General features: G+C 41.1%; 2 protein-coding genes across 2 annotated transcripts; one reads left to right on the top strand and one right to left on the bottom strand.

The window, feature by feature from the left end:
- Positions 1-1193: 1193 nt before the first annotated feature.
- Positions 1194-18013, bottom strand: LOC5516650. Its single transcript, XM_032386419.2, has 13 exons — positions 17871-18013; positions 17404-17793; positions 16524-16661; positions 15680-15753; positions 15377-15457; positions 14711-14935; positions 14285-14360; positions 9296-9439; positions 8657-8870; positions 7606-8317; positions 6704-7190; positions 2479-2681; positions 1194-2329 (listed from the first exon to the last, which is right to left on the bottom strand). Exons 1-13 carry the CDS (start codon positions 17887-17889, stop codon positions 2183-2185), a joined length of 2910 nt encoding a protein of 969 aa, XP_032242310.2. The 5' UTR covers positions 17890-18013; the 3' UTR covers positions 1194-2182.
- A 46-nt stretch (positions 18014-18059) lies between these two features.
- On the top strand, positions 18060-25018 carry LOC5516595 (2-methoxy-6-polyprenyl-1,4-benzoquinol methylase, mitochondrial). The gene is made up of 7 exons (XM_001636660.3): positions 18060-18310; positions 18751-18900; positions 20347-20502; positions 21229-21335; positions 21468-21556; positions 22143-22254; positions 24425-25018. The coding sequence occupies exons 1-7, from the start codon at positions 18139-18141 to the stop codon at positions 24524-24526; spliced, it is 888 nt and encodes a 295-aa protein (XP_001636710.2). The 5' UTR covers positions 18060-18138; the 3' UTR covers positions 24527-25018.
- Positions 25019-25901: the final 883 nt, after the last annotated feature.

The raw sequence follows: 25901 nt of genomic DNA, 5'->3' as shown, positions 1-25901 counted from the left end.
ATAGTAAAACCGTTCAAGGGCGGATCCTCAGTAAACCCGTTTAAGGGCGGATTTTCATAGTAAACCCGTTCAAGGGCGGACCCTCATAGTAAACCCGTTCAAGGGCGGAACCTCATAGTAAACCCGTTTAAGGGCGGATCTTCATAGTAAACCCGTTCAAGGTCGGATCTTCATAATAAACACGTTCAAGGGCGGATCTTCATAGTAAACCCGTTCAAGGTCTGATCTTCATAGTAAACCCGTTCAAGGGCGGATCTTCATAGTAAACCCGTTCAAGGGCGGATCCTCATAGTAAACCCGTTCAAGGGTGGATCCTCATAGTAAACCCGTTCAAGGGCGGATCCTCATAGTAAACCCGTTCAAAGGCGGATCTCATAGTAAACCCGTTCAAAGGCAGATCCTCAGTAAACCCGTTCAAGGGCGGATCCTCATAGTAAACCCGTTCAAGGGCGGATCTCATAGTAAACCAGTTCAAAGGCAGATCCTCAGTAAACCCGTTCAGGGGCAGATCTTCATAGTAAACCCGTTCAAGGGCGGATCCTCATAGTAAACCCGTTCAAGGGCGGATCCTCATAGTAAACCCGTTCAAGGGCGGATCTTTATAGTAAACCCGTTCAAGGTCGGATCTTCATAGTAAACCCGTTCAAGGGCGGATCTTCATAGTAAACCCGTTCAAGGGCGGATTTCCATATTAAACCCGTTCAAGGGCGGATCCTCAGTAAACCCGTTCAAGGGCGGATCCTCAGTAAACCGTTCAAGGGCGGATCCTCATAGTAAACCCGTTCAAGGGCGGATCCTCATAGTAAACCCGTTCAAGGGCGGACCCTCATAGTAAACCCGTTCAAGGGCGGATCTCATAGTAAACCCGTTCAAGGGCGGACCCTCATAGTAAACCCGTTCAAGGGCGGATCCTCATAGTAAACCCGTTCAAGGGCGGACCCTCATAGTAAACCCGTTCAAGGGCGGATCCTCATAGTAAACCCGTTCAAGGGCGGACCCTCATAGTAAACCCGTTCAAGGGCGGATCTCATAGTAAACCCGTTCAAGGGCGGATTTCCATAGTAAACCCGTTCAAGGGCGGATCCTCATAGTAAACTCGTTCAAGGGCGGATCTTCATAGTAAATCCGTTCAAGGGCGGATCCAGGGACTGGAAATTCACACGTGTTCATAGCTAACAAATGAAAACTATATCTTTAATTCGCAACTTCAAATTTATTGAAGGATTGAATTGTACTTTAAGCTAATAGAAATTATTATTGCACGAATAAACGCCGCCGCTTATTTCGTTTTCATGCCCTAAGCGATGCGCTAATTCGGGGGAGGCGCTTATTCGAGCAATGCTGGTATATGAAATTTTGAGCTTCCCCTTATAATGTCGTAGAAAAAAAAACAACAGCTGGTTCGACTTGCTAATCCTGTCGACTTTAGTGTTCTATGAACTTATATGTACGCTAGGCGACCCGAGTAAGTATATACAATAAAAGATGAAAGTCAAACTCCCCAACAAATATGAGAATACTTGTAGGCATGTACATAAAAGAACGATAATAACTTACGTATAAATACTAGAGAATTAGTTCGTCAATTGCAACAGGTCATTGTCTAACATGTCTGGATAGTACAAATTATCATCATCCTCTTCCCATCTTACACCTTCCAACAGATACAGGTACTTATTTAGACGCCGCGGCACCCAGCGGGGATATTTATTTGAAGAATATGTTCATCCTAGAGCCGTGTTTATCCAAGTAACGAAATCCTGCATTAAACTTGTATGGATGAGGAGGACTCGTTTAGATAACCTCTACAGCCGCCATTTTTTCGTCCTGGTGTGGCTGACAAAGCCTGTCTGAGAACAGGACTCTATCTAAAGCTTTTCAAACGCCTATTTCAAATAATGCGACACTGCAAGTAGCCACGTATCTTCCAGGTTGCCTCTTGGAAATCAAATACCCATAAACAAGCAGCATATAACAGAATAAGCAAACAAAAACCAAACAGCCGCATGGCAAAAACTTGAATTATTGAATTTGTTACGCTTGTAGCAACTTTGGGTACATGGACTTTTAAAGTGCAGCGTTATTTTTAGCCACTAGCAGCAATAACAGTTAATTTGCATTTTTAAATAAATACGTTTTACACGCAGTCACGCGACACGTCACTACTCGTGACGAGATAAATTCACTTGGGCGGAGGATGGGGGACTGGACTCTGTGGTAAGCCAAATCCAGACTGGGCTCCAGGCCCCCTAGGGCTACGCGGTAATGACGACAAGCCCCCTCTAGGATCCAGCTTGTTTGGTGGAGAAACCCGCATGGCGCCCATATCCTGCGACAAAGAAGAAATGTAGACGTAAACAAAGAGGAACAGTATACGTAAATAAAAGTGGAACAGTACACGTAAATAAAGTTGAACAGTACACGTAAACAAAGAGGACGAGTACACGAAAACAAAGAGGAACAGTCGTCAGATCCTACCGTGTTCCTCAGCAAAGCTTGTCCATTCTTGTGCGCGAGTGGCCCGTGGCTTGGACCCCAGGGACCATATACGGTGGCCCTATCATCAACGGGCCCTCTCCCTGGAGGAGCTGGGTGAAAAGCTCCCTTGGTGATTATGTCCCTGGGGCTGCGCGCAGGCTCAGGAGTGCGAGGTCGGCCGTAGTCCACCTCATCCATGTAGCCTAACAGGAAGACCGAGCAGTAAGTATCACAATAACAAACAATAGGTGTCCTTCTCCTGACAAGAAAAGCAAGCATCTAGGATGATTCTATTTCGAAGTCTTAAAGTAAGCCTGCATTTAGGCACCTCTATTAAAGGCCACTTGTCTTGACGCCAAAGGCGGCCAGTTAATGGAGGTATCCGATCGAATTTACTAAACTTTGTACAGTTAGGGACGATAACGAACAATGAACCGAAAAACTGACGAGCCAACAAACTGCTCCAGCAACATCTATATTCGAAACAACGATAAAATTAAGAAAAGTTATACAAACGAGTTTGTGCTATATGACGTCAGCTACTCTAAGGACGTGTTTTTACAAATTCATTCCTGGTGGCTTTAATTACTGGTTTTCCAGTCTGCAAATGGGTTTTCTCTGTACTTCCTTAACTACTCGAATGTATTCACTAAATATATTTAGTATATAAAACTCGGGAACCTCGCAAGAACAAGCGACTTGATTGGTTGAGAAACTCGGGATAAATGCAATATACACCTCCTAGGAGGTGGATATTTCCCCACTATTGACCTCAATGGAAATGGTATAATTGTTAAATATGTATTGCGTATATTTACCTGGAATATATTACTACTACATATTAACTTAATATCGTCGCTATTTTAATACAAAAGGCCGGAAAGATCAGAAAAATAAATACAATACACAAAAAAACTGGTATTCGACTACCAGTTTTTGGTGTATCGTCGCTTTTTTAAATCAACTAAGGTAAGACAATGTTTTATTAAGAGCAGGTAACGTGCTAAACTTAGCACTGCCCAAACAACTTATCACCCTTATCATGCTTACGAAAATTAAATTAAGAGATTGCCCTTTTGTGTGCTTATAGAGTTTGATGATCGATTGTATGTTTGTAGATAATGATGATTGATTGTATGTTTGTAGAGATTCATGATTGTTGCATGTTTGTAGAGAATGGTGATTGATTGTATGTTTCTCGAGAATGATGATGATTAATTGATGGATTGATTTTTTAGAGCTTGATGCAAATGGAGGAGCTGTCACCATTCCTGGACAAACCGAGCAACTCAAAGGTCGCGCTGAGCATTGAACACTGCGACTTCTCGTGGGACAAGGTAAGCCTCTATAAATCAGATGGGTTAAAAAGGGCAGACTACTCTACCAAAGGCAAAGTCTTCAAAAGGAATTCTTAGGCCACGAAGAAGGGGAATCATGAGTGAATATATTATTTTTTGAAAAAGATCACAAGCTCTTAATTATGGAAAGGTGATTACAAATTATATGCGCATGATCGGGCAAAGCCAGTATAATCGTAGTGTTGAATCACTTGAGTAAAGTTAAGGAATCGAAGGAAAGGTTGACTACATTCGTTGCTTTCACTAAGTGCAAAGCTTTAAAACCACAGTGTACAAAAGATGACAGGTTTATTTACTAATAAAGAAGTCATATGTTCCACATTTTACAATTTACAGTTTGCTTGTAAAAACGACATTTTTTTATTTGGCGACCAATCTAGTAACCCCACATCAATTCCTAGAGAAAGGCATGTCCTGCATTGCCGATCCATATAAACACCACATCAACTCCAAGATAAAGGCGTGCACTGATTCTGCGACCCATCCAGCACATCAGCTCCTTCCGAAAGGCTTGTCCTGATTCTGTGATATGGAGCATGAAAAGAGCTTCCTGGCTGTGACGTTTTGTTTCCCTTTCCAGCATATGTTTTTGCCAGCTGCTCCCCACCGAAGCACTTTCGTCTTTCGCCATACACAGGATAACTCCAGAAGAGCTTCCCCAAAGGAATGTTGTCATAGCGGCGCATGCTGATATACTTGAATGCAGATTTACCCATGATCTTTTCTTTGGACAATTAATCCAAACGGCTGCAAGCAGTCGTTTCTCACGACACTTATTACCAGATAGAAGCAAATGACCTATCGCGTACACTGATCGCTCATTGACAAAGAAGAAGATAATATAAACTGACATTGAAAGAGTTTGTACAAGAAAGTGCGAAATTTCCACATGCACCTGGAAGGTCGACGTTTCAAGCTGATTACTAACCTCTGAAGTACATAATGGGTCCATCGTCACTAAGGCAACTCGCCTACAGCGCTGTTGAACAGCACATGAGGGGCACATGAACAAGAAAACTGAAAAGATGTAGATGCTAGCGCGTCGGCCTCTGGGCGCTGTGGAAAAGGTTCGAATCCTGGCTCTAACTGTTTTTTTTTTACCGGGTCGCTGCCTTGATTCGAATTTGTATCACAAGTGTGTTGAAGTTATTCTCCAGTGTTTCCAGCCTTCTCGGGTAAGGACACGAGGTCCCGTCGCTTCACGCTGCACTACACTGACCACACTTACCTGAATTGAAGGGGCGTAAACGGACCAATGGCGACGCAATAAACCCTCACCCCAATTAACAGTGCTTACAATGCTTACTAACAATACTCACAAGGCACTTGAATTGAAACCTAGCTCTGTTGTGCCTTCCGCACGAGTATAACTGGTGAAAATTCAATAAATTCTTCAAGATGGATCATTCGATCTTTAGGGAGAAGGGATCGACGAGCAGCTTAAACACATTGTTAGTGAATTCTGGATAAAAATACACATTCTTTTATTTGTGGATTGCTGGCTTGCCCCAATTTTTTTCTCTCCTTCTCTCTCTTGAATGCCACTGTGCCTTAATTAAAGTCATGGATTACTTGTTCGAATTCGCCCTGCTTGAATATTTTGTTACAAATACGTTAGATATTTTTAGGTTCGTAAAAATAAAATCGTGAAATAAACATAAATAAACATCATTCTGAAGTGAAATCCATAATAATCAACCATTTTATTTAGGTTTAAATACTGATTTCGATTCCCCAAATTTTAGCTATTGAATTATGTTGTTGTTATTTGTTATGTTTGCATGTCATTTCCAAGTATGCGGGGTTTGTGTTGGTCAAAAGGGCCGCCTCTAATAAGTCCAGGAAATCAAGGCCAGTCTCGCTCCGTCAACCAATCACTGAGAAGCAAAACAAATCGTGGCGTATTCTGGATGTCAGAGTAAAGGGTCGCGAGTTCACATATGACGTCATCATTCATGATGTGACACAAATTGAACAAAATGAACAAACAACTGAAGTTAGTCTCCACATTCCACTGTTATCACACGGTGAGTGAACATTCGCGATGCTTTTCTTAAAAAAAATGGTTGCCTTGCTATCGAGAAATGGAGGAAAACGAGACTACTCACGAGAAACTAAAGGTGAAGCACAGGATGAGTCAAGGCATGGAACTTGAAAAGGTCCCAACGAAGAACAAGTCATGGCGCGAAAGTCCGAAATATACAGACAAAATTCTTCGCGACCTTTTGGAAATAATCCTTGAAGAGTTCGAAAAGAAAAAAGGAAAACGTCCCGGCATAAGTTTGGCAGCAACTCTGAAAATTATACATGACAATAACCAGACAGACGAAGAGAAAATCGAATCGTTGGTTGAAATGTTGGAGAAACAAATGGCGAAAGAACAACTGGACATACCATCTCCGCGACAACGACGAAGTGGTAGTCAATGCATGGCGAGGTCTAGCAGCGATCCAGATTGTGAGGGATAAACTGCGAGTTTATTGTAATGTAATGCTGGACAATCCCATATTATATATATTTATCATAACTTTCATTTCACATTGTAAATAGCTTATTGCGAATCTCTGAACGTTAATCCGAAAAGTGCGAAAATGGGGTATGATAGTAAAGTAGTGCTTGTACTGTACAATGAGAGAGAATTGCGCACGAATTGAAAGTCAACTAGTGTTTGCTAAGTACCCAGCGTTACAAATTGTAAATGTTAGATCGAAAATTATATATTCTTTTTCAACAAATCAATATTTTTTAAGGAAATACAATAAAATCTGACCTCTCATAGTTTTGGTATGTAGAGAATTGAAAAAGGAAGATTTAAATAAATGGCTTTTTATCTCTGTATCTATTTTATCAGACTAAACTAACCTTACCTTCTTCGTCGGAGATAGCAATTTCGAGTTCGTCAGCGGGATAATATCCAGGAGGCCAAAACCTCGAAGCTTCCATCATTTTACCCCCAGGGGGAGAGGACTCTGGTGATCCTCTCCGCAAAACCCCTAAGCCAGCGTGCTCCCAAGGGGGAGCTTTCACAGGATCCAGACCCCCAAGTTTAGCTCCCGGTCCTTGTCGAAATCCCGGGGACTCTAATGGCGCGACGAATCCCCGAGGGGGCGGGATCTCGGCTATGGGTGACTTTTTCTGTTTTTTCTTCTTATCTTTTTTCCTCCTCGGTTGCGGATCAGACGCACCTAGCGGTTCAGGAACCATAGGGCCTTTTGGGTGCACCCTCTCGTCGTTGTTCGGCATGGGTGCACGCGGAGACTGAGGAGGAGGGCGTGGGGAGCGGGCCGGGCCCAGGGATTGAGGTGTCGGGCTGCTCCAGCCTTGCGTCATGGTTGGCGCCGGAATGCGAACTTTCTGTAACGCGAATTTGAGTGAACTTTAAAAACAGACTAGCATGCACACCATTGGCACCAGTCGGGCCAAGACGGGAGACTAGCACAGTCTTTTACCCTGCAGTTCGGCAACCATGGACAGCTGTTTCGTCCTTTTTAGGACTTGTCAACATTGCATAGCCTCAGTTAAACTTCATCAACAATAAACTGCAGGGCGACTTCGACTCGAACAAAGTGCTTTTAACTACAGTTTAGATCATGTTGGATCTAAAGCTGCGACCGCGCTAGCGTGATGCCAATCGTGCGGATCACGCATGCGACCTTCGCCTAGTATCCGTCGGATTGCCAAACTATCCTTGCGAGTATGTATGCAATAATTATTGCCGATAAGTCAAAAGCTTAAAAGCATTTTTTAAAGAAAGCGGTAAACCTCATACCTCTTGCTGTTTGGGGCTAGTATCTTTCACGTGATCTCTCCCATCGTTGCGCATGACCTCATCATCACTACCGCTGCCCAGACTGGAGACGCTTAAGCCAACACTCACACTAAAGTTGTCAGCGTGGTCAGGATCGCTGTGTTCGCTCGACGCACTCCCCTTACCCTGCTGAAGCCGCTCGGTCGTGTACCCAAACTCCTCATCCTCGTCCACCACAGGGTTCCCATCGATAACTTCTTCTATATCTGGAGAGACCTGAAGCGAGTCTAAGTCGTCCATCAACACCACTACGTCACCGTCTGTCGTTCGCATGTCGAATTTTGCCGCGTCTAATTCAACGTCGCCGTTATCTTGGGAGTCGTCGAGGATGTCATCCGCAGCGTGGTCCTCTTGGACCCCACCCTGACGAGTCAGCAAACTGTGCCGCCGAGTAACATAAGGGGGTCTCTTAGTGTCACCCCCACCCCTTGGGGACCCGTTAGCGCCACCGTCTTCTTCTGTGTTCTCACGATCTCCCGACACTCCCTCATGTCTATGTTTTCTAGGTAGCGGTCGTGGGGGGCGTGGGTCCGAGTGTTTTCGTCCTCCCGATTCGTCGAATACCGAGGCGTCTACGTTGCCGTCGACTTCATCCACGTGGTCTTCCTGTGGTACATCCGGGGATTCGTGTCTTTGTAAAAAATCCTCTGCAGGGGGTGCTGATGGCGTGGCCCTGAAAATTAAAATGACATTTACTCCTGTCCATAACAGTAAAGAAATAGACGAGGACATACAACACTTTCGTTGGGGTATAATCGGGTATGTTTAAATTTCTAACAACCATTAACACGAACATGCTCAATTAAAACAAGGTAAAGACGGAGCTCAGAGAGGGGGCTTTAACTTATGGGAGGGGTTGGAAGATAAAAAAAAAAAGAATTTCCTGAAGCCGATTTACAACGGCACGAAATCAAGAGAGTGACGCAAAAAACATTCTGTTCTACCACCAAGGCATATCACAGGCTACCATAGATGGTGGTGGGTGTGGTGGACGGCAGAGACAGCCACCTACCTATCGTTAGGCTTGTGGGCAAATGCGTGCAGTCTTGGGCCCGCAATGGAAGGAGGAAGAATTTCCATGCTAATGTTATGATTGCTTTGTTCTGTGTTGAGTAACCGCTGGTACTGAGGATGAAGGCTCAACACCATCATGCTATAAATAAGCTGCTTGTTTTTGATATAATCCACAGGAGTCGCTCCATTTCTATCTTCACATAGCAAGTCCGCTACGGAAAGAGAATGGGATTAAACTAATGGTCTCCGATCATTATTTTAACGGAAATTGCGAAATATATTTCATAATCGTAAAAGCAGTATGCTATTGGAAATTTCTTTGAGGATGTGACTGACAATTTAGGGTGGATGGCCCGTTAAATAGCACGGATTTTAATAGATTCTTTTGACTATTGTCGGTTGAGGTTTCCATCGGCCCTCCGGAAATAAAAATGTTGAGATTGCCACTTTAATGCTTTTAACAGTTTGTAATTTTTTCCATTGTTTTTCCTTTTTTCTTTTGCCCAGAGCAAATTTAAAAAAAGAGTAGATCAAGCGATAGATTGATAAAAAAAAATGACCCTTATTAATCAAAGTCCCTGCATAAGTCTTAACTTACGCCATGAGCAAAATGACAGCAAAGTAGCTCATAACATACCCCCAACATCTAAGAGATAGTTGATAATCTGAGCCTGGCCACACAGCGCGGCAAGATGAAGAGGTGTCCGTCCCTGGTTGTCAATCAAGTTGAGACAGTCACAACCGCTGACATCTAGTACCAGCTCGCACGCAGCCAGGCAACCTGTAAAGCAACAATAAATATTACCCACAGACAGGTCTGCATTAATAGGTTCTTAATGAGATTAGACATAAAACAGCAAAAAAGATAATTGTTAAGCGTTTTTGAACCCTTAAACATAAAAACGCCTATTTTATTTTTTTTTTATTATTATTTTATTTATTTTTATTTTTTAAAACGCCTATTTTTTTGGTAACCAGATATTAGGTACCCCCATTAAGACCCTTACATTAGGGTAACCAATGAATTTGACAGCACAGGCTATGGCGTATGGAGCTACAGTACACTATGCTGTGCTATACGACTCGTGTCTTAAGAGTATACACCTATTTCAATAAAGGTTGTCATAAAAGGCAGTTTTACGACCGAAAGGTGTTTCTGGGTAGTAATTATTTGTAAAAATAAACGTGATAAATGAACTCAAGCGATGTCAGAACCATATATTAATTATATTAAATGAAAGTCATATCTTTTATTTATATATTACTAAATTTGCAAAAAGTATTTTGGGATCCATGAGTCCTTTGGGTCGTAGTGTTGCCATTTGTCAATTGCCATTTGCCGTTTACACTAACAAAGTTTTTTTGAAATAGGTGTATGTCGTAAAGGCTGTATCCGCTCGCTGTCGATAGTTACAACAGGACTGGGGCAAGTGCATGGAGACGAGGATCTTGGGTCAACAGCAAAAGCATGGAGAGGCAAATGTTTTGTGGTTGGAAAACCTTTTAGAGGCGTCCAGTTCCTTTGCGCAGGCGCCGATCATGGCGGCCACGATGTTTTTTGCTCTGTATTTAATTTTGTGTATGATCGGTACTGTTCCTCATCAAAATCTCTCAATCAATGAAATGGATTCGTCTTCGCCGAAACGCCCAAGGCAACACCAGTTCGGGCTTTTTTGCACTGTTTTCAAGCCTTTGCCAGTCTTATTGCGCTTGGTGCCATCAGGATTTCACCGATCGACGCGTTCCCTCACCAAGATATCAAAACATGGCTACACATCCCTAGCAATCCCAGGACATGATCCTCCGATTGATGTTACAATATTTATGGACATTTCTATAAACCCTGGCCCAGAAATTCACTTAGATTATTCTTCGAGACCTGCTATGGATTTGCATACAGCTTCGTACACTAAAACAACACCAACATTCTCTCGTGAGTCCCTCTACAGTATTCGTCGCCAAATGAGAACAAGGAATCTGTTTCTGAAACCTGTTAATATCTCATTATTTTGCACACTAAAGCACCTGGGTATATTCAGATTCAGAGGGAAAAGAGCTGGAAAGAGGAAGAGATCTGAAGCTAATTTACAACTTGAGTTACAACTTCATGTCAACACCGCGATCTCAAGTGATCCTGGTCGCAACCATTCTATTGTTCATGGAACTAAGCTTTGCGAGAACAATAGCCAACACCTACCTGTGTTAATCACCACACGCCATGATTATTCGACCAGCGCCAACACTCATAATGCCAGGAACTCATCTAATCTCTTAAAAATAAATACTGGAAAAATTACACCGGACAGTGCGCCTCGATTACACTTAGCTACTTGGAATATTCGTGCCATGAACAGGAAAGCTGCATCTATCTGTGATCTTGTCATATCCAAAAGAATTGATGTCTTAGCCCTTGTTGAGACTTGGCTGACTGCTGAAAACAACTCTAAGTCTACCGTGGTTGAAGACACAAGCACACGGTTGCCTGTTCCTAACTGCTCAGATCCCACTGTTGCCGATGTAATAAACACTCTACGGGACTTCGACTTTATTCACCTACCGCGTGCTGGACGAGGTGGCGGCATTGGTTTCTTTCTTAGAAAGGCTTTAAATGTCAAACCTAATACGTCGACTGTCTTTAAGGCTCTGGAATATGTTGATCTCTCTATCACTGCATCGAGCTCATCAATGCGTCTAGTCACCGTTTATAGACCTCCACCGTCTAAAGTAAACAAGCTTACTACTCGAATGTTCTTTGATGATTTCTCTGTTCTTCTTGAACACCTTGCAATGGATCCTGGGAAATTAATTATAACAGGTGACTTTAATTTTCACATTGAAGACCCTGGTGACGCTGATGCTGTCAGACTGTTGGATATGCTCGATGCAGCTGGATTCGAGCAAAAGGTAGTAGGTCCTACGCACAGAAAAGACCACACCCTTGACCTAGTTGTTGTGCGGGACGGCGACTTGTCAGTGCGCGGACGTCCTGAAATCGTTGCATTCCCTAACTCTGTATCTGACCATAGTGCCATTATTTGTGATGTTGACATGCCAAAGCCATGTGCCTCCAAGAAAATACTGCATCGGCGTCCGATACGGAAAATTAATTTCGACTCTTGGTGCAATGACATCAGGGATTCCGCCATCTACAGTTCTGCTCCGAGTGATGACTCTGACTGCAACGTCTTATGTGATCAGTATAACACTGTGCTAAACCACTTCATCGAGAAACATGCTCCTGTTCGCACTTTTTCAGTTACACTGCGACCATATTCACCTTGGTATGATGATAGTCTTAGGTTATTGAAAAGACAGAAACGCAAAGCAGAACGGAGATACGTTTCATCGAGATTAGAAATCCACCGCCAGATGTACGAAGAGAAGTGTAGAGCTTACAGCACTGCACTGAATGTAGCTAAGCGGAACTTCTACAAGGATCAAATATCTGGTTCCAATCAGACGCAGTTATTTCGTTTAATTGATGGCCTTTTCAGGGTGAAGCCGGTTCCGTTGCTACCATCATATGAATCCCCTCAAGCTCTTGCAGAAGATTTCATCTTATTTTTCACTACCAAGATTCAGCATTTAAAGGACAACCTACGATCATCGCCCCTGTTAACGATGGAGATGTCAGTGACGCCAGCTCAGCCACAATGTGTGGCGTCATTTCCTGAGTTCTCTGCTGTATCAGTGAGTTATATACGTGATATTTTACAACAATCCAAGCCTAAATCGTGCATATTAGATCCTGTGCCGACAAGTGTACTAAAACAATCCATTGATGTTATTGCCCCGGCCATCACTTCCATTGTCAACGCATCTTTGTCATCTGGTGTTTTCCCTACCTCTCTCAAGGGTGGAGTGATCAACCCTTCCATCAAGAAGCAGAGTCTTGACCGCGAAGTATATCCAAACTACCGACCGATTACAAACGTTGCCTTCCTATCAAAAACACTTGAACGTGTCGCTGCTAACCAGACGATGAACTATCTTATCCCCAACGGCTTACTGGCTAAGTTACAATCTGCTTACCGCCCCTTCCACAGCACAGAGACTGCTCTTCTGCGCGTCTTTAATGACATTCCGACCGCTATTGACTGCCAACAGGAAGTAGTACTTGTTCTCCTTGACCTGTCAGCTGCGTTTGACACTATAGAACACTCGGCTCTGTTGTCGCGTATGCAACATCGTTATGGAATTAATGAGATAGCACTCCAGTGGTTCAAATCATATCTAACTGGCAGAACTCAACAAGTCCTTATAGACGGTGTTCTATCCTCCAGCCAACCACTGCGTTATGGCGTTCCTCAGGGTTCTGTACTCGGCCCGTTGTTGTTCTCTTTGTTTTTCGCGCCTATCGAAGATGTTGTTCGTGCACATGGTCTTGGTGCGATGATGTATGCTGATGACACGCAGTTATATGTGTCCATTTGCCCGTCCGAAGATCGGTCTTCAGTTCTATCAAGGCTTGAAGTCTGTGTCAAGGATATCCTCATCTGGTGTACGTCAAATGGCCTCGCTTGTAACCCCGATAAAACGGAAATTGTACATATCTCATCTCGATTCACGTCAACCAACATAATTCCTGAAATCGACGTTGATGGACATTTCATCAAACCAGCCCAGGCAGCACGCGACCTCGGAGTAATCATTGATTCGAGTTTATCTATGACAAAACATGTCAACAGCATCTGCAAATCAGCCTACCATTCTATAAGGAACATTGGCAGAATACGGAAATACCTTGACCGCAATAACTGTGAGCAGCTCATTCATACTTTCATAACTTCAAAACTAGATGCCTGAAATAGTCTTCTGTCTGGACTCCAAGAAAAAGAAATAGCCAAACTACAGCGTGTTCAGAACTCTGCCGCAAGACTAATCGTTGGTGCTAAGAAGAGGGACGCCATTACACCCATTCTTAAGGAACTTCACTGGCTACCTGTTGCTTCTAGAATAGACTTTAAAATTCTTACAATCACACATAAAGCTCTCCACAACCAGGCTCCTGGATATATCACTGAACTCTTAACACCGTATACGCCATCTCGATCCCTTAGATCTGCTAACAAGAACCTTCTCGTCATTCCTAAATCACGAACAAAAACTTATGGGGACAGATCTTTTTCAAACTTTGCAGCTAAATTATGGAACTCCCTCCCCCTACACATTAGAAACACCGACTGTCTCAGCAAATTTAAATCGTCTTTAAAGACGTACTTATTTTGTAAGCACTACAACAATTGATTAGTTTTTAACCATTAGAAATATAAGTAGAATAGAGTAGGATGTTTGTAAAGCATTGAGATTTTTATAATGCTATATTAAATTATAAATTATTATTAATTATTAAAAAGCTGAGCTGTGAACGGTATAACTAAAAAGACTACAGTCAAGCTGTAGAAAAACTAGATGGTCTGCGTAGGCGTGGTGTAGACAAGGTATGAATCAACACAAGGTTGACAAGGTTTGTTGAACGCCTGTGTGTAACAGAGTGGTTTCGCTGACGTTGCGAGCGTTAGCCCTTCGTCGGAGCAAAAAAAGGGAATTAATACAGCTTGAATACAGCTCATGGATAATACAACATTTAAACTTTGTCTAAGTTACATAATAAAGACAAAAGTACCTTGCTCAGCAGCTGTATGTAAGATGCTTCTATTTTCTCCATCAAGCAGTTTCCCTGTTTCTTTAGTAAGAAGTTCCTAGAAATAGTTAGCACAGTCATATGTCTCTACTGAACTTTAGCCACATTACAGCATTTAAATGGTCTATAATTCAAAATGTATTATCACTCTTGAAATTCCTGTAATTTGTTAAAAAAATTAATAATTAGTATGTGAAAAGATTTGTTTTATTTTTTTGTTTGTGTGTGCCAAATAAAATAACAACATACGACCTCTCATGAAAATAGGTAAACTGTGCTTTTGTGTCTTATTTCGGGGCAAACAGGTTTATCCTTTGGGGACAATTCACTGGCAAATGCTGTTTAAAAAAATTATAGATGAGACATTTTAACTGTTGGTTGACGGGCTGATTGATTTCATTGTATTACCTTCAGACACTCCAACGAAGTGCTTCTATTTACTGCCCAGTGGACAACAGTTCTTCCCTTCACATCTTGCTGCTCAAACAGCGCCTCCTCTCTTGGGTCAAATCTTGACAGAGCCGTTTTGAGTGTGCTGAGGTTGTGCTTCTGATCATAATGACACGCCCACATAGCTGCTGTCAAGCCCTCACAGTCAAGTGCATTGATATTGGCACCGTGCTGAAGCAAAAGCTTTGTAGAGACAGAAAATTATACTTTGAAATTATACTCCCCCAAATATTAAGCAACTTTCCTAAGGAAGGTTAAAAAATTTCCAAAAATCCTAGAAAAATTTGGAAGTGTGTAGTAGGTCCATAATTTCTAATAGTCTTGGAGTTTACAAGATTCCTAACAGTAAAAATATAAGCCTTTCTACTAGCAAGTGCTTTGCGTAAACATGTTGCACTCAAAAGATGATGAAGAGACTAAACGTTAGAAAGGAAGTAATAAAAGCAGACACCCACCACAGCATTACATTATTGAACTTGCTTTTTTGCTATGGTTCTGGGGGAAGATTAATACACCCTGTGTGTTGTAAAAAAAAGCAATTTTTATCTAGACATAAACCTTGTAAGCACCTTGCCTCGAGCATGAGAATATAAAAAAGTGGCAAATATTAGTCATAAATATTACCTTAAGGTTATCTAGACTTGAGTTTCCTGAAGCCCAATGGAGAGGTGTTCTTCCCTCATGGTCTTCAATGTTACAAGATGCCTAAGGTATCATAGGATACATCAAAATGTTTCCCCCAACAACAATATGCAACAAAATTCTTGAAAACTGGTGTGTTTCCAGCGCTATCTCTTAAAGTTAGAAACTGCTTGGACCACACTCAATGTGCTATCTTCAAGGGGTAAGAATTGCTGTTGACCACACCCAATTTGCTACCCCTAAGGGTTAAAATTGATTTTGCTGATGATCACCAATCATACTGACCTTGTATTTTAACAGAAGACTTAGAGCAGCACTATTTGTCTCATGTGCAGCTACATGAAGAGCTGTTGACTTATCTGATATTGATTAAAAAATACTTTATTAAAAAGGTATTGCACTTCTATGGTTAAGGGGAAAGTATCTACAAGAATACAATTTTGAAAAAGAAAACTATGTTACTTTGCAGCGTGAGAGAGCAACACTGATGACAGTCCGTTCCTCACACTGGAATCATCAAGTAGACTTTAGGCTCTTGTTATTGGTTATCCAAAACATATGGATTTGGGTCTAGAATTTTTTGACAGGATTTTGCAGCCATCGAAGGTTAAACAAAACAAAACAAAACATATCGCAAGGGTACATTTGTGGATTTTAGCTTAATTTTTTACAAATTTTGAGTCAAGAGAGGTTATCATGCCCCATTTCCAACATCCCCCCCAGGATCTGTCACTGAACTGATGGAAAAACCCTGAACATGCGCACTTCGAAGAAATGGAGAAAGACAATTTCTCACAATGGCCATCAGCTCCTTGTATTTTCGGACTGATTTTCCCTTTTCAAAACACAAATAATGTGAGGCTGAAATTCACATACCCAGATTTTGGCTATTTAAGTTATTTATTCCTTGATCATCCTTGGGCTATGTATGAGCTCAGGAACGAAAAGCTCAAATTTCAATGTCACTTTACAAAAAGTCGCATCGATTTAAAAAAAGTCGCATTTGATATTTTGTTTGATATTACTCACTAAGTACTTAGGGGAATTTTACGCCTTATTTGATGTGAAATGAGCTTATTGGAGACGTTAAGTCATGTTTTTCCGTCTTGTATCAGTGAACAAGTCTTACCATTTGCTTGGTGGTCAACATTTGAACCTGCCTCAAGTAGGACCTCAAGACATTCAGTATGTGGGTCACTCTTCCCATGGACTGCATACATGACTGCATTCCTTCCAAGTCCATCATTACTCTCCACACATTTGGGATCTGTTAACAGGGAAACATTTCAAAAGTGGTGAATAGGTGCCTTTTCAAATGCAAGGGTGGATATATGGGAGGTAGATACCCATTCCCCTTTTAAGTAAAAATACTAGAGGAAAAAAAAAGAAGAAAAGTTCTGTCCCTTGTTTTTTTAACAATACATTTTACCTTGTCTCAGGCCCCTTTAGCCCCCCCCCCCCTCTTTGATATACATTTATGGGTGTGCTCCTGTATTTGCTTTTTCAAAGTTTAGTCAAATAAGTCTTTTAAATTAAAATTTCCAGCCCTTAACTTTCCCAACTATTTCATCACAAACCTTATTGGTTGAAAACGTAGTTGTTTTTCCTTATCAATAGAATACAGTTAAGTAAAGTTTTAACAAAGGTAAAATAAAATTTTAATAATTTAAATTGTGGGATGATTAATTTTTTGTTTTTCAATATACTTTTAAGTATATTGTACTTAAAAGTACAAGAAATGCGCTCTTGGCACTTTTGGACAATAGAAATAATCTATTATGCATGTTCTTTAAACCTAAAATAGGGTTGATTTTAATTAAACTTCCACAAGGATGGATCTGTTTCGCTAATAATTTCTAGCTGATCGCTTTAATTGTTTACATGAATTTTAATGAGAAGTTTGGGAACGTTACATAAACTTTATAAACTTTATGTACACTTGTCGAAATAAAACATATAACCATTTACTATCTATTTGATTTTTAAGATCAGAAATGGAGGGGTCGCACCTTTTTCGATCAAATCCTTCACGGCTTCAAGATCGCCGGCCTTGGTTGCTTGGAGCACATTTGAAAGCATCGAGAATTCATCGGTTCCCAAACTTGCCGATAGTTTCGGCGATTCGATATTGAACCATTTCCACTCAAATATATCCGGCAATCCACATGCAGGAGAAACAGGGCTTATAGCTCCACAACTGCTCGTAAATAACAGAGTTCCGCCAACACAACGAGGTGAAATCCCGTTCGTATTTGACTGGCTACGGCTTCGAAGAGTTTTGTAGTATTTTTGCATGTAGAGCAAAGTTAAATTCAGGGCATCTCTCAGTTCTGCAGTCCCCTCTTCGCATGATAGCTTTCCAAGGAAGTCTTGTACCATTTGCGCTATCTTCTGAAAATCTTTTACAAACAAGAACCATAGGTTTATCAATCGATCGCATATTTATCGAGATATTAAAGGTTTGTTATTTTCCTACCTCGTTTTTTTACCGCCATTTTCGAACACTCCACCGGGACGGTCTTGCTTGTTGGTTACAACGCAAATGAAAAACAAAACCACTTTCGGGATCGAAACGAGATCATTTTTGTCCTATCCATTACTATTTTCTGACATCAAGGTATTTTGAATCAATCAAAACCTTCTCGGCGTAAACTGCTACCATTCTGTCAAAAATCCGCCGAACAAGTGCGAAATCCCGGAATGAAAACAACCCGCGACGCAGTGGATTCTGGGACTTATTCAAGATGGCGGCCACCTTGTGCCGCAATGTTATAAGAACTTTACGGAATTCTGCGAAACGTGGAGCTCTCACCAACTCGCAGATAGGATTTCGCAGTGTTTATAGCGATGAAGCACACGAGAAGCAAACACACTTTGGTTTTGAGACTGTTACAGAACAAGAAAAGACGGAGAAAGGTACTTCTACTTCTTACTTTTTTCCACAGCAATTGTTGTGCTCTCGTTAAAATACAAAAACCATTTTCTCATCCATACATCGAGATAAATAAGAGTAAAATGGAGGTTCCGGCTACCAGAATGTGCGGGAAATTCCTCAAATGGAAAAATTTGAAACCTTTATACCTATTTGAATAGATGTGATTATCCTCTATACAGCCTACCTACACACCCTAAGCGCCTCACCTAAACACATAACTGTCAACCCAACTTGGACAGAAATCTTGTGAAATCGGGTGAAATACAGTAAACATGCGAAAAAACCCAAGAAAGCCAATGCGGGTGGATACAGAGAATGTATGAACATTCTCACAAAAATTAGGCTTGTCTTGAGGCCCATCTATTTGAAGCCAACTGTGAAACCTTTATTGGCCTATAGTAACCAATTTATTTATTTTCAGTTTATCATGTGTTTGAGAATGTTGCCACATCATATGACGTGATGAATGACTTGATGAGTTTTGGGATTCACCGTCTATGGAAGGACAGGTTTATATCAGTCATGAACCCAGCACCCGGCACAAAGCTACTAGATGTGGCAGGGGGAACAGGTATTAACAAGTAGAATTGGGAAGAAGGCTTAAATAGCACTAGGTTTTGCTAAAAAATAACTAGATACTGTATGGAATGTTGGGACTTAATTATGCATTACCTAGGCTCCCTATAAATTTATGGAACTGTTCCTGTTAGTTCCTGCAAGAAAGTATTAAAAATAAGTGGCATGAGAAAGTCTTAAAAATATATGAATATATGAGCACATTTTTTAAATATTATGAAGCCTCCAAAGTTTGCTACACAAACTGTGTGAATTGTATAGTAAAAATGCCTTTTAACCCATTGACTCCAAAAAACAGACTGAAAACAGATACCTCCCCCCCTATTCTGAGTTTTATACAGCCCGTCAAAGTCAAACACAGCTGCACCTAGTCAGCGGTATCCAAGCTTTCCAACAGTGCTTTGCGGTCCCCACTTTTAATCCCTTGTCGTTGTGCTGAAGCCAGCACAAGATGATGGTTGCTTGTATTTTTCATCAAAAATACAGCTATGAGCATATTAGGAGAGTGTCTCAGGACATCATGAAGTCTTTTGGGGCATAATTGAGTGCTTTGCTTATGGATATTTGCAAGCAAAGGTGGATTCATGATGATTTTTTCTTGTTTGGCTTTCCCTGTATGAGGTTGATTTGATTTTTGGGTCTGTATGACCTGGAATTGATTCGTTTGGCTTCGGTGTGGAAAAACTTATAAAAAACCATCTGACTTTGGGGAGAGGAGTGTTGACTGGCCCTCCCCTCGTGAATTTTCCCCTGGATCTCCCAGAATGCTTTGCAATACGTAAAGACATCTTCGTGGTTGTACAAGCCTTCAAGGAGTGGACATTGTGTTTTAAGGCCATGGAAATGTACCTGGAGGATCAGAATAAAGGTATCTATTTGTGTCTTGAGCTGTGTTTTCTGATCTCTCTCCCTTGTGTGGTATTTTGAGCGTTTTATTGAGAGGGGTGATTCTGCTTTTCTCTCCTTGTTCGATTCGAGATTTGTCAAAGAACCTGTGCTATTATTTGGCTTAAGAGTAGATGCCAACACCTTGGTTGGATGCATATCTGCAAGACCATTTATCCCTTAGACTGATGCCCTAGTATCTTCATCTTGTTGTCTTTATTTTGCATTTATGAATTTTTTGGGATGTGGGTACTTCCCAAAGCCGGTACAGGCCGGTTGAGGGGTCAATTGTGTTTTTAATTGAGCATGTTCGTGTTAATGGTTGTTTGAAATTTTTTTGCCGTGTTATGTTAAACATACCGGATTATACCCCAACGAAAGTGTTGTATATCCTCGTCAATGTGTTAAATTGTCCAATCTGCCAGATGTTTATTTACAAGGATATAACACTTGTATTTATGTCAGCGTTCTTAATTATTATATTTTTTTAAATTCTTTAGTAGTTATTAGGTTTTGTAGGTTGGTCATCTTTATTTGTTATATACTCTCTTTTCAGGTGATATTGCATTCAGATTCCTAAATCATACCAAGAAAAAGGCGAAACAGAAAAAGGAAACGGAAAATTTGTCATCTCATGTCACTGTGTGTGACATCAATAAATATATGTTACGCATTGGGAAAAAGAAAGGACAAACATTGAATCTAAAAAAAGGTAAGAAATGTGTCAAATCATGGTATTTTGTTTGGATTTTTTTACCCCTAGCAGAAGGTCTTTTTTGTGTGTGAAGTTGACATGATGGAAAAACCTGGAAAATGCGCAATTCAAGATAGATAAAGGAGACACGGTTTCTCACCATGGCCATCGGTTCCTTGTATTCCGGACTGATTTTCAAAACACAAATAACATGAAGCCAAAATGCACATATCCAGATTTTGGCTTTTTAAAAGATTGCTCTATGTATTGTAATGGGCTCAGGGACAAAAAGCTCAAATTTTCAATGACACAGTACTCTGCCTTATTAGATGTGAAAAGGGCTTATTTGAAATGTCACGTCATGTTTTTCTGTCATATCCCTGAAGTTCATTTCACTTTCTGTTTTACCATATGCATTCCAGAATTTAGACACAATTGATTGTTTTAGTAGTGTTGACCCAGCAAAACCTCACCCAAAATCATTTATCCATTCTTAAAACGGTTGGGTATTAATCAGTCTTAATTCATTAAGGGCTCATCATTGAATGAACTCACTGTGACGGGACCACTTAGCAAAAGAAACTCCCATCCTTGACTTGTTAAGGACCAGTTTTAAACGTTGTATGGACTGTATAATATATGTAGAGTGGATGTACACTCAGACAAATTTGATTGTCAAGGCCTGTTTGATGTGCAGTGTCAATGGCAGTTCCATATATCAGGGAGCTATTTATGTTTGTGCAGGTATATCCTGGGTGGCTGGAGATGCCCAGTCTTTGCCATTTGCTGATGATTCTTTTGATGCCTACACTATTGCATTTGGCATAAGGAATGTTACAAGAATTCAAGAGGTGAGTTTGTCTTTATATATATCTGTATATATTTTACAAGGTGTTGTATGAGGGATCTAGTGGATAACGTATTATTTATTCACTAGGCATTGTATAGAGACTCTAGAAGATGACATATAATATTCTCACTAGGCGTTGTATGAAGCATTCAGGGTGCTGTCTCCAGGAGGCCGATTTCTTTGTCTTGAGTTCAGCCAAGTCACAAACCCAGTGCTAGCAAGGTGGGTCATAAAGCAGTTGGTTGCAGTTGACTGCAGCAACTTTTCTTGATCAGTCCATTGTTACTGCTCTATTAGTACAATGGTAACAGGTAGCAAGTGATGGACACAGGTAGTCATGCAACCTTCACCCACCCCCACCCCCTCAGCCTCCAAAGTGCTCCTTTTCTTATCGAAGAATCAAGCGATCATCCAGTGTTTTTTAGATGATAGTTATGCCTGTGTACCCCTCCTTAGCAAATCCCAGCTATTAGCTGGGGTTAGTCTGTTGATTGGAGATGAAAGTCATTTGAAAGGTTAATCTCTATAAAACAAAGCTCTTCATAGTGTGGCTTCAGTATATAACACCTTATCATTTCATGCAGACCCTTGTGGTCTCAACTTCTTTGTTCTCTCTCTTGATGACACTGTTAACTTCTGTAGATAACACTTTTCATTGCCAACCCCGGACGATGAGTTTACTTCCATGTGAACGTTATATCCTTTGAAAATGCCAATGCCAAACACCTGCTTAACAAAGAAGACCTTAGAAGAAGACCTTTAAGAAGACCTTTTTAGCTGTTAATTGTGATATTATTATTTACTATAGGTTATATGACGGTTTCTCCTTCAATGTGATCCCTGTCATGGGTCACGTGGTTGCCAGTGACTGGAATTCATATCAGTATCTGGTAGAGAGCATAAGACAGTTCCCCAATCAGGTAATCACCCAGGTGCACACACAAGGGAGGGTTGCACCCCCTTTGACCACCAAAACATAGGTTTTCTATGATGGTCGTCGACAGGAGCAAAAAAAGGCAAAATTTAAATTGTAAGGTTGTGTTTATATTTTGTTTAAATTTTGCCTAGAGGTTCCATACATAATATAAAACAAAACAAGCTTTAGTATTTTTTGGTAGGTGATCCATTCTTGAGATATGATTGAGCAAAGTTGCCATAGATCATGAAAAAAGTAGCAATTTCGCCCAAATTGGGCAATCTCAGACAAATCAAGAGTCTTACAATTTGCAATATCTCAAGAACGGATCATCTACCAAAAATACTAAAGCTTATTTTGGTTTATATTACACAGAAACATCTATTAAAAAAATCAAGCAAATATAAGCTAAGACGACATTACAATTTGAACTTTGCCATTTTTTGCTCCTGTCATGATGGTCAAAATACTTCCCTTCTTCATACAATACCTATGGACCCCCCTCCACCCCCTGTGGTATGGACCTGATTACCAGTGACCTTATTTATGATGTACCCCACAGTAAAGGCTGCTACTCTATCAGAAGCACTACTCCAACAGACTAAACTTACAGACTTGTACACGACTCGAAATGATCCCAGGACCTGAAACGATCCCAGGACCCGAAATGATCCCCAAAATTACCCCAAGTGATCCCGGGACCCGAAACCATACCGAGGAGTCCCCGAAATCGACCTCAAGGAATTGCGGTAATTGACAAAGGCAAAGCAGAAAAAATCACTTACAAATCTTAAAGGGTAATTAAGGGTTTTGCCCCAGCGGTAAACCCATAAACAGAGTCCAAAACAAATACACAACTTTTAATTGCTACTGAAATGAATATAACATTAACATAGCACAGCCTTGCTCAGAACAACCAAACTGTTGACCTTCCATCACACTCTAAACATTTGCAGTTCCGAAACATGACTCTGACAATATAAATCTCGTTTCCGGTAAACATCACCCCTAAAATTCCATATTCATTTGACAACCAAACGTGTATTTCACCACGAAATCCATGTTTACATGAGCGAATATTTACCGACACATTTTAGGCAGCCGGTTTGGCCGAGAAGATGGCGGAATGACAAAAGCACACTGATTAATGCACTCGGACAACCCTTTTACTACCGTTGCAAGATGTGGCTTTAGTTGAAAGCAATATTTATGTGAGTTTTGAATTCCCTTTATGTAGTCGGCCGTACAACCCTGCATGATTTCATGATATGATAGGTCTTTCATTCACCGAATACAAACAAACATGAACAAAAGTAACCTTATGTTTTATATGTGGATCGGTGTGGAGATTTATGATTTATTCACGCCTGGTTCTTCAAATTACTATCACGGAAATTGTCATTTGACCCCAATTTCTGACTCAACCACTGTATTTCCCGCGCATGTCGTATATTAAAATCTTATTACTCTGATAGTAACACAAATAACGCTAAAATGTTTCATATGTTTTTAAAACTGAAAGCCAATCCTTCCACATTCCTTTTGTTTGTCCATTACTTGCAATTCCTTGGGGTTCATTTCGGGGACTCTTGGGGATCGTTTCGGGTCCCGGGATCAGTTGGGGAACTTTTGGGGATCGTTTCGGGTCCTGGGATCGTTTCGGGTCCTGGGATCATTTCGGGTCCTGTACAGACTTTTACACAGGGGGAGGCTCAAGATGTTCTGGAAATCCAGCCAACAGATTTAGGAAGCAAGGATATAACTAATTGCATCCCGTAGATTTAGCCAACATACACCTATTTCAAAAAAAAATTGTGGTCAGTTCAAATGGCGATTGGCAGATGACAATTCTACGACCAAAAGCTACCATAGACTCCAATATACTTCAACCAAAAGCAGATTAATATGGATCAATTATACGATAATCCATTAAAGGTCGTTAATGTCTGGCTCTGGCATCGCTGCAGTTCTTGTACCCATAAGCTCATTTCGGTCTTGCAACTGCTATTTGCCATTCACTGTTTGCCTTAAAAACGTTGAAATTTCGAATTAGGTGTTCAAAGGTGAAAGAGGAAAATTGCAAGTAAAAACAGTCCGTCCTGTTTTAGTCAACCGTTGCCACGTTCCTGTTGCAATGAAACCATCTCACTCTATGTTTTGTTATTATTTTGCAGGAGGAATTTAAAGGCATGATTGAAGATGCAGGTTTTCGCAATGTTACCTATGAGAACTTAAGCTCAGGCATAGCAGCCATCCACTCTGGTTTCAAATTATGATAGTGGATTCAGACCTGGAATAACCCGTCTTACATTTTAGTACCTAACAAAACAAGAAGGATAAAGACAGAACATATTGACAAATATTAGAAAACGATTTTGGTACAGTAAAAATAGTACCTTGCTGCTCACAGACATTTCCCGACAGGCCTTGCTCCCGGTCATCGGCATTTCCTAGTAGCGCTTTCGGATATTCGGCGGTACAAGAACATCTGGAACAGGGTAGATAAATAGCCTGGGGGAGCGGAGGGGGGGGTGGACTTCGAGAAAATAGACGGGGGTGCTCGACAGCAAAATCAATTTAATCCTAAGGGCGTGGTCAACAACGGAAAAATCGGGAAAATCCTAAAACACCCCCTAAGAGATAGCAGTTGGTAAGAATTTTATACCCTAAAAGATTGGTTGAGCACCCCCATCTACTTTTCTAGAGTCCCCTCCGCCCCCGGGATAAATAGCCATGGCATTGTTAAATAAAACACAATTTAAATTACAGTATTGGTTGATTTCGATAAAGTAATCACCTGATAGAAATAGTAAATGGTTAGCATGGGAATGTAGCATTATTTCTTGAACGAGCACCTTTTGTCATCTGTGAGCAGCTAGTCAGCGGTCACCTACCCTGGTTCCAGAGCCTCGAACGTCTCTCTATTTAGTGGCCAGCGAGGTTGAGACGAGGCTCTGGCCTCTCGAAGCGCTATTTCGACTTTTGCCTCGCTTCCTTTGTGATTAGCATGTGTCAGTTTCACGTGGTGCTACCTTGGATGTATCTCTTCGCTCGGGAATCAGATTCATGAGTATGAAAAGCGCATGAAAACCTGATTTAAAAACAACAACATTCATCTGAAAACCCATTGGATCATTACTGTAGAGTTAGTGACAAGAATCTGTGCATAGGCGGTGGGGAATACAACATTTTCTCGGGAAAGCGCTTCAAGATGAAAAAAATCGTGGATAAGCTTGCAGTTATCCTCGGAACGAGTCTATCAAAGAACTCATGGGACAAATGACCAGTACAATCGCTTGCTTGCTTGTTGAATCCACTATGGTCTCGTCTCAACCTCGCTGGCCACTAAATAGAAAGACGTTCGAGGCTCTGGAACCAGGGTGGCGTTCACCGCACATCATACTCAAACAAGCGCCTCCCTCAACTAATGTGAAATGTTCCCCCCCCCCCCCCCCCCCCTCAGGATAAGCGCCTACACTGTATACACCCTGATGAAGACAGGACTGGACGTTAGAAGAAATGCTTGTTCTCTTTTGGTTCTGGGAGGATTTGAAAAAGAAAATCAGAACATTTTCGTTAAAATACTCCAAAAATAAGCACGGCCCAGCCCCAACTGAAAATTACAGGTTCTTGTAAAAAAATATATATATT

Source organism: Nematostella vectensis, chromosome 4, assembly GCF_932526225.1.
Source record: "Nematostella vectensis chromosome 4, jaNemVect1.1, whole genome shotgun sequence".
Taxonomy (NCBI): Eukaryota; Metazoa; Cnidaria; class Anthozoa; order Actiniaria; family Edwardsiidae; genus Nematostella; species Nematostella vectensis.
The sequence above is the reverse complement of the archived record's forward strand: the minus strand, read 5'-3'. Positions and strand labels throughout refer to the sequence as shown.